The sequence below is a fragment of the Cebus imitator genome, unplaced genomic scaffold (assembly GCF_001604975.1).
Source record: "Cebus imitator isolate Cc_AM_T3 unplaced genomic scaffold, Cebus_imitator-1.0 Scaffold12, whole genome shotgun sequence".
NCBI classification, from domain to species: Eukaryota; Metazoa; Chordata; class Mammalia; order Primates; family Cebidae; genus Cebus; species Cebus imitator.
In genome coordinates this window covers 7,454,809-7,467,995 of record NW_016107327.1, presented here as the reverse complement: position 1 = coordinate 7,467,995, position 13,187 = coordinate 7,454,809, and the positions used below count along the sequence as shown (strand labels likewise).

Here is a 13,187-nt window from a genome sequence, read left to right as displayed (position 1 = left end):
ATTTTCAAGAATGGCATTGGAAAAGGATGCAGGGAGATAGACAAAAGCTATAAATAAGAGGGTAGAGAATTCCAAAGAGAGGAGCTATTTTTTGAAGCAAGGTCCCCAGAGAAGCAGAATGGAAGGAGACAGATGCCTCCAGCAAAAGGCAAGAAGAAAGGATAAGAGCAGATGCAGATGAAAAGTGGAGGGAAGGGAGTGGAGCCATATACAGTGACTGGCTCATGTTTAACAAAGGAATTCTGCTCGGAGTGGAAGGAGATCTGAGTGGACCGCAGAGACAGAGGGCCAGAGAGCCGTGTGGGCCCAAAAGAGCTGTTAAGAACACTAGGAATCGCCGGGCGCGGTGGCTCAAGCCTGTAATCCCAGCACTTTGGGAGGCCGAGGCGGGTGGATCACGAGGTCAAGAGATCGAGACCATCCTGGTCAACATGGTGAAACCCCGTCTCTACTAAAAATACAAAAAATTAGCTGGGCATGGTGGCACGTGCCTGTAATCCCAGCTACTCAGGAGGCTGAGGCAGGAGAATTGCCTGAACCCAGGAGGCGGAGGTTGCGGTGAGCCGAGATCGTGCCATTGCACTCCAGCCTGGGCAACAAGAGTGAAACTCCGTCTCAAAAAAAAAAAAAAAAGAACACTAGGAATCAAAAGAGATCAGGGTCACAAAATGACTACAGGACTGCCTGAGAGCACAGGAATTGAAATGAATGGAAAAGATCATGACTTTGTAGAGCTGTTAACTCCACATGAACGCATGATTTCGCTTCAAAGATACTAGCGTCTGGTCCAGAGAAGCAGCATAGAATTCTAACCCTACAGATAGTTCCAATGGCACATGGTACATATACCACAAAACTAGTACCACTCTCTTTTTTTTTTTTTGAGATGGAGTCTCGCTCTATTGCCCAGGCTGGAGGGCAGTGGTGCGATCTCAACTCACTGCAACCTCCGCCTTTTGGGTTCAAGTGATTCCCCTGCCTCAGCAGCCTGAGTAGCTTGGATTTTAGGCACCCATCAAGCCCAGCTAATTTTTTGTATTGTTAGTAGAGATGGGGTTTCATCATGTTGGCCAGGCTTGTCTCAAACTCCTAACCTCAGGTGATCCATCCGCCTCAGCCTCCCAAAGTGCTGGGATTACAGGTGTGAGCCACCACACTCAATGAGCACCACTCTCATTCCAGTCATACAGTTGGGTCACAGCTCTTCAGCAGTCAGGAGATTTAACATGAAGTATGTATAAAACACTTGATAAGTGAGCTTATTACTAACTTTACATGGACAGTTCCTACCTTGGAAAAATTGGTATAACTAACATCAGGGAAGCCTGATAGTACACAAAATGAGGAGGGCATCCTCTGGCAAGGAACACTACAGAAATAAATATAATTCCAGAAACCAGTTTCTGGCCTTTCGAATGGAACTCTCAGACCAGGGTAAGAAAAGACACAGCACTCACATTCTGTTATACTGTTTCCAAGAAAACCACCCTAAAAACAGTATCTAGGTTTTTCTTTAGTAGAGCAACCACAAACTTTATCAATTATTTTTTATATTGCCATTTTCTCAACAGCATAAACAGTATTGTTTTTTTTTTTGTTTGTTTGTTTTTTTGTTTTTTTTTTTTTTTGAGACGGAGTTTTGCTCTTGTTGCCCAAGCTGGAGTGCAATGGTACAATCTCAGCTCACTGCAACCTCCGCCTCCCAGGTTCAGGTGATTCTCCTGCCTCAGCCTCCCAAATAGTTGGGATTATAGGTGTGCATCACCACACCCAGCTAATTTTTTGTGTGTTTTTAGTAGAAATGAGGTTTCACCATGTTAACCAGGCTAGTCTCAATCTCCAGACCTCAGGTGATCTGCCCGCCTTGGCCTCCCAAAGTGCTGGGATTACAGGCATCAGCCACTGGACCCGGCTGTAAGCAGTTTTATTTACAAATAAAATCTGCCTGCAATATTGCCTCATTTATTTATAGCTCCCATGAAAACCTCGATTATGTAGGTCATATCAGTACATCCTCAAATAAGCAAAAAACACCCACATATCACAGAAATAGAAGGCATGAAGGCCTGCACAGACTGTAACCCCCCAAGATTCTCACAGAGAGCCAGTTTACTCTAGCTGGACATAATTTTATGGAGTTTGGTTATCTGGTTTTCTTTTAAATAGGAGATTAGAAAGAGTAAATCAGAAGGCATCAGTATTCCACTGCTAGAGGCAAGTACACAGTTAATTCGAAAAATCAAGAGGGTAATTTTTAAAAACCTATAAAGAGCAAACAAGAGTTCAAAAAGCATTGGCAGGACCAGGCTATTTAGTAGAAAAACACGGACTCATATAAACATTATCCCCTGAGGGCACCTCTGTATTAAGGCACAGAGTAATTATTGACATACAAACGACCAATCTCGAGACACACAGAAAACATAAAATTCTGGCCTGACAAGGGCTTGTTAAAAAAAAAAAAAAAAATGAAAGAAACATAAAAGTAAGTTTTAAAATTTTAGGTTAAGATGTGAAACATTTAGAATAACTGCCATCAAAAAAGACTAGAATAAAAACAGCGTTGCTGCTGGGGGGGGCTATTGGATCCCTGTTTTGTGCCAGGCCCTACAGAGGTGTTTCACCAACATAATCTCCTTTACTCTTCAAAACAATCCCTTTTGGGTGGTCACCATTTTAAAAAGGAGACTGTATTTCAAAACGGAGTCAAAGAGAGTAAATATCGCAGAGCCAGGAATTAAAGCCAGGTCTGGAGGACTTCAAAGATTACGCCTGCTCTTTAAATAAAATTTCCAGATAATAGAAATGTAATTTACAATGCCAGATAAATAAGGCATTACAGCACATAATGACACCACTCTGACCTCGATTATGCTATTACATTCCTAGGTTGTAATCCTTATGCATTTGAAAGACTAACTTCAGAAATGCCACTTACCTTTCAAATATTTTGTGGTGGCTTCTCACTGTTTATCTTATTGTTGAGAAGGAAATCCATGGATTCTAAGTGTTTCATGGAGTTAGTATTTCATATAATTACAGAAAAGATATCTTAGATACTCCAGAAGTTTGAAACATTAAATGCCAGTTACTAAATGGAATACTGTGTTCCACGCAGTATGCTAACATAATCTATATATGTATCATTCATCTACGTAGAGTTGGTGCCCACGCCCAACTCAGAGGTGTTTATTTTCATTTTACAGAAACTTGTCCCACAGTTGGAGACAAGTTAGAGAAAGACTGAGATTTAAAACAGGTCCATCAGACTTTCAGAACAGTGCTTCTAACAGCTTGCTATGTGGTCTCCCTTATTTAACAGATGAAGACAGCAAGGTTCAGGGAAGTGAAGTAGCCTTGTCATTTAAATAATAAGGATGGAAACACAACACGATCATCTCAATGGTAGTGGTCAAATAAAAGTCCTTTAGACAATGCTACCTCTTCCCAAAACAAGATAAATCCAAAGTTACACAAATAAAAGCTCCAAGATACTATCAGAAAAGAGAGGCTACAAATGTTAATTAGATAAGATCTTACGATAACCGTTGACTTTTATTCAGAGCTTACTATGTGTCTGGTATTATGCTAAGTATTTTGCTTATATCATCTTATTTAATACTCATTAAGAGGCTAAAAGAAGTCAGTTAGTCTAAACTTTAGGCTAACACTCTTACACATCTAGATTTTCACAAAAAGAAAGAATTAGGCTATTTTTTAAAACAGATAGTTTAAAAAATAGAATAGTTTGATTCCTCCAGAAATTAAACATGCACAAAATTCACACATTACTTCCAATCTAATGTTCAGCCTTAAAACCATACATCTCTAGAACAAGAAAGCTATCAATACATTTATCAGATACCATGAGACATGAGTGAAATGTGGTTTTACAATGTACTAAATATTTCATGAATCCTATGACATCATAATTTATTAATTTCAAAGATATTCTGAAATGCAACCATCCTCTCCAGATTTATTTAGAACATGAAATCACCTGTTATTTAAATAAACTTGCACATGAAATTTGCAACCCACCAAAAATAGAAGTGCTGAGGAGGGATATTTTCAAACAGTATTAAAAAATCAACCAGTTTGCAATGTTTAATGAACAATTATGTTTTCCTGTGATAGTTAATAAAATTCTATTAAAAGACTTTTGGTAAGTTTGTTTTAAATGATTATTATTTCCATATTTGTCTTATTCTCCAAATAAACTAATATATGGAATTTATACTACATATAGCAAACACAGCATTTAAAAATTTGTGTATGCTCACCATGGTGGCTCATGCCTGTAATGCCAGCACTTCAGGAGGCTGAGTCAGGTGGATGGCTTGCATCCAGGAGTTCAAGACAAAGCTGGGCAAAGGCCCCATCTCTTAAAAAAAAAAAAAAAATATATATATATATATATTAGCTGGGCGTGGTGGTGCATGCCAGTAGTCCCAGCTATTTGTGAGGCTGAGGTGGGATGATCACTTGAGCCTGGGAAGTTGAGGCTGCAGTGAGCTATGACTGTGCCATTGTACTCCAGCCTGGGCAAAAGAATGAGACCATATCTCAAAAAAAAAAAAACAAAAAACACTGTATATGAATTCATAAGGATCCTTTTGTAATCATGAGAAAATAAAATTTTAGATCTTTACATATTAGAGGAATGTATATAAAACCATTCCATCTATCTTCTTTTACTGAAACCTAATCTCTAACCAAAAGGTACAAGTAAACTGTAACAAGAATAAGAAATCTGGTATCTTAACTAAAATACTGAAGATTAGACATATATATATATATAAACAAAATGCAAAGAAAGCCTGTTGACACTTGACTTACGTTAAAGTCACAGAAATGAGGGGAAAAACCATAAAACAAGAAAAATCCTAGTTCTGGCAACCAAAGCATATCCTTACAACTTTTCAGTCCTTTCAAAAACAATCAGTAATAGCTCAGCATAGCACTGTTACTCATATTTGGTTTTCTTTTTCTTTATTTTTGAGACAGGGTCTCACTCTGTCACCTACACTGGAGTACAATGGCGCGATCTTGGTTCACTGCAGCCTCTGCTTCTTGGGTTCAAGTGATTCTCAGGCTAATATTTTTTTTGAGATGGAGTCTCACTCAGTCACCCAGGATGGAGTGCAGTGGCGCAGTCTTGGCTCACTGCAACCTCTGCCCCCCAGGCTGAAGTGACTCTCCTGCCTCAGCTTCCCTGGGAGCTGAATTACAAACACGTGCCACCATGCCTGGCTAATATTTGTATTTTTAGCAGGGACAGGGTTTCATCATTTTGGCCAGACTGGTCTCGAACTCCTGACCTCAGGTGATCTGCCTGCCTTGGCCTCCCAAAGTGCTGGGATTACAAGCGTTAGCCACCGTACTCAGTCTTACTCATATTTAGAAAAGCAAATGGCAAACAGTTAAAGGGTAAGAGAGTGAGGGGAAAGAACACTAAAGATATTTAGTCCATTGAGCTTAGTTTACATAGATAAGTATGATAGCACTCTATTTTCTAAATAAAAGTTTTTTTAAACATAAAGCCCTTCTGTCTCTAGAATATTTTCTCATCTCTCTTATTGAAATGTCACAACAATCCTGATAGATCAATTTTAAATATACCCATTAAATATGGCCACATCAACAAATTCAAAAGACATGAACATAAGTTATTTCATCCTGCTTAATCAATAATGGACAAGTTCTAAATTTTGGTGACAAATGAAGCTTTCATTTTCTTTGTTAATACTAATTTTTTCCTACCTTTGAACAATCTGAAAGCAATGACTTCATAGACAACCACACAAGTAACATCCAAACAATTATTTTACAAATTCAATTCTGAACTACCTACCCCTTCTTGTTTAGTGAAGAGATTAAGGCAATCACTCAAAGCTACACAAGTCTCTCTAGAGGCTTCTGAGACAACTTCAACTTTCTGAAGAAATGATGGAAGCATCTCTATAAATAAATAAAGAAATATAGTGAGTGTGATTTTAAGGAATCTTAAGGTAAACTAAGACCACAAAAATATTCTTAATATCTATTAACCTCATCTTTCCATCTAGCTATCTTAAGCAAAAGATATCATATGTTTCTTTTTTTTTTTTTTTTTTTGAGATGGAGTCTCACTCTGTGGCCCAGGCTGGAGTGCAATGGAGCAATCTTGGCTCATTGTAACCTCCACCTCCAGGTTCAATGGATTCTCCTACATCAGCCTCCCAAGTAGCTGGGACTGCAGGTACAGGCCATCACGCCTGGCTAATTGTTTTCGTATTTTAAGCAGAGACAGGGTTTCACGATGTTGGCCAAGCTGGTCTTGAACTCCTGACCTGAGGTGATCCGCTCACCTCAGCCTCCCAAAGTGCTGGGATTACAGGTGTGAGCCACCAAGCCGGGTCTCATATGTTTCTTGGGCATCTTTATTAAGTACACACTTTATTTGGGGCACATAAATTGGTACAGAAAAAGAAAGAATGGAGTCTTCTCCTAAAAAAGGTCTATACTCTACAACAGGAGTCCCCAAACCTGGGATGCACACTGGTACAGTTCTGTTAGGAACTGGGCTGCACAGCAAGAGGTGAGCAGAGGGTGAGTGAGCATTACCACCTGAGCTCTGCCTAGTGTCAGATCAGTGGCGGCATTAGATTCTTACAAGAGCACGAATCCTATTGCCAACTGTGTATACAAGGGATCTAGGTTGTGGGCTCCTTATGAGAATCTAATGCCTGATGATCTGAGGTGAAACAGTTTCAGCCCGAAATGAAACCATCTCCCCACTCCCACTCCCACCCCTACCCTTGAGTCTGTGGAAAAACTGTCTTCCATGAAACCAGTCCCTGGTGCCAAAAAAGTTGGGGAGCGCCGCCCTATAAGCACCAAGACTAAAAAAAAAGTTTATAGGAATTAAATAACAATGTAATGTTTAAGAAGAACAGCTGACAGGAAGGACTGATAGCACTCCTTATAAGACATTAACATTTCCTTTATAGATAAGTAATGTTATTCAAAAGCAAGTGCTAAAGAAACAAAAATAATTCCGTAGTTGACACGGTGGCTAACATATCTGAAGACGGCATTAACTCTACTTCCTGCTTGGACCATTGTTTGGCAGAAATAGGTCTTTCGCTCTCAAAAATGTGTTCCTATAAAGGTCCAGTACCACTGAGTATACGTTTAAGTTGGGAATAAAGAAATGGTAGTATCAGTATCTGCCGTGGTCTCCCACAGAAAGTCTTAACCCATTTACTCATTAAAAAAAAAAAAAAAAAAAAAAAAAAAAAAAACAAAATTACAAAAAAAAAAAAAAAAAAAAAAAAAAAGCAAAATGTCACGTCCAGATTAATGCAAAAAAAAATGTATTTAGTTGAAATGGTTTCTGATATTTTGTTAATTATACATTAAGATCCTTTAAATCTGTCCCTTCCATCAAATAAAAATCTTAACATTTAAGACATCTTTTCATCAAAAAATAACTAAAAGGTGGGGACAGAACAAGATTTGTTAAAAGATACAATATTACAGCTAGGGCCAGGCATGGGTAATCCCAGCACTTTGAGAGGCCAAGGTGAAAAGATTACTTGAGGCCAGGAGTTCAAGAGTAGCCCCAGCAATAAAGCAAGACTCCATCTCTACCAAATTTAAAAATTAGCTGGGCATGGTGGTGTGCACCTATAGTCTCAGCAACTTGGGAGGTGGAGGCAGGAGGATCCCTTGAGCCCAGTAGTTCAAGTTTCTATACTATGGCTCAAGACCAGTAATGGCCAACATGGTGAAACCCTATCTCTACTAAAAATACAAAAATTAGTTGGGTGTGGTGGTGGGTGCCTGTAATCCCAGCTACTCGGGCAGCTGAGGTAGGAGAATCGCTTGAACCTGGGAGGCGGCGGTTGCAGTGAGCTGAGATGGTGCCACTACACTCCAGCCTGGGAGACAGAGCAAGGCTCCACCTCAAAAAAATGTGTGTGTGTGTGTGTGTGTGTGTGTGTGTGTGTGTGTGTGTATGTATATGAAGGCAAAATATTATATATATTATATATATGTGGATATGAAGGCTAAATATTTTATATATATTTTATATATGAATATGAAGTCCAAATATTTTATATTTATATATATATATGGATATGAAGGCCAAATGATATTTTTTATATATATGGATATGAAGGCCAAATGATATTTTACCACAGTTTACATCTTATGAAATATATCTTATGGAATAGTTTTCTCTTGTTAGCTATTCTTAATAAAGCCCAACTAATTGAAAACTACCATATTTTAAAACAAATTTGACTTTACAGACTTTATTTTTCATTTTGAACCTCTGATACACATTGTGAAGATTTATTCTCTACTTAGTTGCTAAATAGCAAAAGAAAGTACCATATGCTAGGTGCCATATGACTTAAATAGTGCCTGAACAGATGCCTCACACGAACTGTGGACTGAGTACTGTGAGGAGACGTACCAGGAGACACCGACGCAGCCTATGCCTTCCATACATTTTCTGAGTAATCTAGTAATTTTCCACTTTCAGGGCATAAATGACAGGAAGATGGAAGCATAACCATTCATAGATATAGTTCTTGTATTAAATACCATCATAAGCTTAATAACCTGTTTTTGTCTGTTTTAGATATTTCATAAACATTAGATACTTGTTAACATGAACAAACATTAATTGTCTAAATACATGCTTAGGAATACTTACAAGTGTTTGAAAATACTGGTAATGCAAGGTTTCAAAAAATATCCCAAATACACACACACACACACACACACACACACACACACACACACACACATATACATATATATGTATGTATTTTACATATATATGCATGTATTTTACATATATGTGTGTATTTTACATACACACACACACACACACACACACACGGAGTTGCCCAGGCTGGAGTGCAGTGGCGCATTCTCGGCTCACTGCAAACTCCACCTCCCAGGTTCAAGCAATTCTCCTGCCTCAGCCTCCTGAGTAGCTGGGATTATAGGCATGCACCACCATACCTGGCTAATTTTTGTATTTTTAGTAAAGACAGGTTTCACCATGTTGGCCAGGCTAGTCTCGAACTCTTGACCTCAGGTGATTCGCCCACCTAGGCCTCCCAAAGTGCTGAGATTGCAGGCGTGAGCCACCGCCCCCAGCCATAAAGAGAAGTTTTCATAAGAATCCACACTGAGAGAGTGTCGAATTCTTTTGTCCCAAAGAGTCAAATGTTACCTCATTTCTCTGACAAGCTAGTGTTAAAACAAGATTTTTGAAATGAACTTCCACAGGGGAACCATTTAAGAAATGCTGAACCTTGCCATATGCCACACTGCAATGTAGCACACCAGGGCCATTCAACTCACATTGGCATGCTTTTTTTTGTTTGTTTTGGAGACAGAGTCTCGCACTGTCACCCAGGCTGTAGTGCAGTGGTGTGATCTCGGCTCACTGCAATCTACGCCTCCTGGGTTCAAGCAATTATCCTGCCTTAGCCTCCCGAGTAGCTAGGACTGCAGGGGCATGCCACCACACTCAGCTAATTTTTTTGTATTTTTAGTAGAGACGGGGTTTCACTATGTTGGCCAGGATGGTCTTGATCTCCTGACCTTGTGATCTGCATGCCTCGGTCTCCCATATTGTTGAGATTACAGGCATGAGCAACCGGGCCCAGCCTGGCACGCTTCTTATAGAATGTTTACATATTGTTACATAAAAAAAATAAAGCTGCTAAGCTTCTAGAAAAGTGACCAACTGGGAATCACTGCAAATATGTTTTAGCCAGTTAATATTTAGAGACCAAACTGTTATAAATAAATGCAAAAAGGCCAGTATCTTGCTTTATTTGGCCTGCTATAAGAATCTGATACTGTTGATTTTCAGGAAAATAGTTATTTTTTGTACTAAAAATGTTTTTTAAGTCATGAAAGCTGTTAGAAGATCATATTGGAAAAGCTTAACTTTAGACATAAAAAGCTCACAATCTGTCATTTTTCATGATTACACTGAACAATTTTTAATCGGGTTTTTCAAATAGTGGGAAAACACTTGTTTCTTTGTGTGAACAAATTAGCCTCTTGTACAGACAAACTCCACTGTTCTCCTACTGTAAAAAAATAAAAGTCCACATTTCCTTAGCCTAACATTTAAGATGCCCAATAAACTAAATTGGTTTCAGCCAGACTGTTCTCCTGGAAATGTTTGTTTACCTAGAAACAGTCTTCAAAATGTTCCCACTTACTTGACTATTGGAAATAATAATTATTCATATTCAGAAGTTTCCCTACTTGACAAAAAAAATTATTGTCTTTCAAGGCCTAGTTCAAATGCCATCCTCCCCCAGGAAGCCTTCCTTAAATATCACTGTGGAGGCTGGGTGCTGTGGCTCATGCCTGTAATGACAACACTGTGGGAGGCCAAGGCAGGAGGATCACTTGAGCCCAGGAGTTTGAGGTTGCAATAAGCTATGATCACACCACTGCACTTCAGCCTGGGTGACAGAGCAAGACCCTGTCTCTAAAAACAACAAAATATCACCAGGGCCATGACAGCAGCTGCTCCTGGACTCCAACAGCAGCCACATCCACTTGTCACAGGGCCATGAAGCATCGTATGGATGTTGTCTCTCTGCAACCCTCTGTAAACTCCAAACCTCCTTACCCGCATCCAAGCTCCGAGCTTTGCCAAAAACATAACCTCTCAAATATTTATTACATGAATAAGAAAACTAATAAAATACCTTATTCCATGCCTTGCTACCATAATTCTTTTAATGTAAAATATAATCTGAATCCAAATGGCTTCAAGTTATTACATTTTACCTTAAAAGAATTGTGGTTCTTTTCAGGTAAAATATGAAATAAAAACACTATCCTTTATATTACTATAGATTGGTTGATTAGGGCAGATTGAGAAATAAGTAATTTTTAACTACATTTTGTTTTTTACTTGTGGTACAAGAAAATATATTTTGCCTGTTTTTCAACATTTTTTAACTGAAATATTCTCACCATTTGTGATGTTAAAAAAATGCAATACATAATGGTGTTTAAAAAAATGCAATACATAATGACTACATACATGAAAGACCTAATCTAACCGGAATGAGCAAAATCTATTTTAAAATGGACTGTCATATCAGATTGGAATTATATAAATGCTTCAAAGAAAATCAGTGCTCTCTTTTCAAAACAAGGAAGAAATATTTGCACATAAAAATCAACTAACCTTCTAAAAGCTTCTACTCCATAAAACTAAAACTTGAAAACATATCTATTTTTTGTTCAAATTGAAATGACTACCTTGAATATAATCATCCACTGAAGAAGTACCTCTGACCATTTTATCTGTAATATCTACATCTATATAATTTGTATTCATTGCACTGGAGGATATAAAACATATAGCTCAAAGTGGCATGTACTCAATAAATAATAAAAAGATAACATCTAGGATGTTGTGACATACAACTACAGAGCACGTTGTGCATACTTTTAAAAATATTAAAATTTCAGGCCAGGCGTGGTGGCTCACGCCTATAATTCCAGCACTTTAGCAGGCCGAGGCAGGCAGATCACAAGGTCAGGAGATCGAGACCATCCTGGCTAACACAGTGAAACCCCATCTCTACTAAAAATACAAAAAATTAGCTGGGCGTGGTGGCATGCCCCTGTAGTCCCAGCTACTTGGGAGGCTGAGGCAGGAGAATCCCTTGAACCTGGGAGACAGAGATTGCAGTGAGCCAAGATCACACCTCGGCACTTCAGCCTGGGCGACAGAGCAAGACTCCATCTCAAGTTAAAAAAAAAAAAAAAAAAATTTCATTAAGAGATTCTACTCATGAAAAAATAAAATAAAATTTCAGAGAAGAGCATTATCATTATGGACTAGAGTAATCCACAGTTTGATGAAAAGATGTGGCACTTGAGCTGGATCTTAAAGAACAAGAAACATTTTTTGATCGCCAAATATAAATCCAATAAAACAAACATCTCTAAAATAGAGTGCCAAAAATACTAGTCCTGAGGGAAGACAGTTTCAGAATATGATAAATTAGAACTCTAGCGAGGTGAGAGGATTTCATCTACCAGATATGGAGTGGCAGCTGCGTGGCAGACACCAGCTAGGGGCTGGAAAAAAAAGGGGTAAGTAGAACAGACAGTCTTTGTCCTTACAGAGCTTGCTGTCTAGCAAGGAAAATGGAAAATAAAACAATTCCTATTGAATGAATAATACTGATCAAAGAGAGACTTTAGAAGAGTAAGAGGAGAAGGATATGATTATCTGGAAAAAATGCAATGATTTACATTTAAAAATTTAGAGAAGAGAGGCTGGGAGAGGTGGCTCACACCTGTAATCCCAGCACTTTGGGAAGCCAAGGGGGGCGGATCACCTGAGGTTGGAAGTTCAAGACCAGCCTAACCAATATGGAGAAACCCCCACTGTACTAAAAATACAAAATTAGCCGGGTGTGGTGGCACATGCCTGTAATTCTAGCTACTCAGGAGGCTGAAGCAGGAGAACTACTTGAACCCGGGAGGTGGAGATTGTGGTGGACCAAGATTGCGCCACTGCACTCCAGCCTGGACAACAAGAGTGAAACTCCGTCTCAAAAAAAAAGAAAAATTTAGAAAAGAGAGTACAAGTCACAAAGACCTGAAGTCAGACAAAACAGGAGAGAAGCCAGCAGAACTACAGGATGTATTTTGCACTCCCTTCCAAATGAAAATGAAGTGAGGCAATAAGGAAGATTAATTTTAATCAAATTGAGTAAAATCTTTATCAGAGGGTATAATTGGATTTGCATCATTTCTGATTGAATTGTCCAGTGGGTTTGTCACCTTATGGTAATGGCCTTATGAGAAAAAGAGTTAATGAAGTAAACGGTAGCTAGGGTTGAGCCACATATGATCTAGAAAGGGCACCTGTGCCCAAGGTCAAGAGAGGAGTCTTGAGAAGGGCTGTGCCACAAAGAATACGGTGTAGAACTGCATGACATGTTAGGGTTAACCCAGTCTGCATGCTTGAGACAGCTTCGGACAGAGCTTGCCTGTCTTCTAGACTTTGATAGATATAGGCTGGGCGTGGTGGCTCACCTCTGTAATCCCAGCACTTTGGGAAGTTGAGCGAGGCAGATCACCTGGGGTCAGGAGTTCGAGACCAACCTGGCCAACATGGCGAAATC

General features: G+C 39.0%; 1 protein-coding gene across 3 annotated transcripts in view; it reads right to left on the bottom strand.

Annotated features, from left to right (window-relative positions):
- Positions 1–13,187, bottom strand: part of OSBPL1A (oxysterol binding protein like 1A) — a 244,758-nt gene that overhangs the window by 117,186 nt on the left and 114,385 nt on the right. For all 3 annotated transcript variants that reach the window (XM_017498470.1, XM_017498487.1, XM_037727959.1), the window contains one exon: positions 5,855–5,961. In XM_017498470.1, the coding sequence (XP_017353959.1) occupies positions 5,855–5,961 (107 nt within the window). The remainder of the gene's footprint in view (positions 1–5,854; positions 5,962–13,187) is intronic.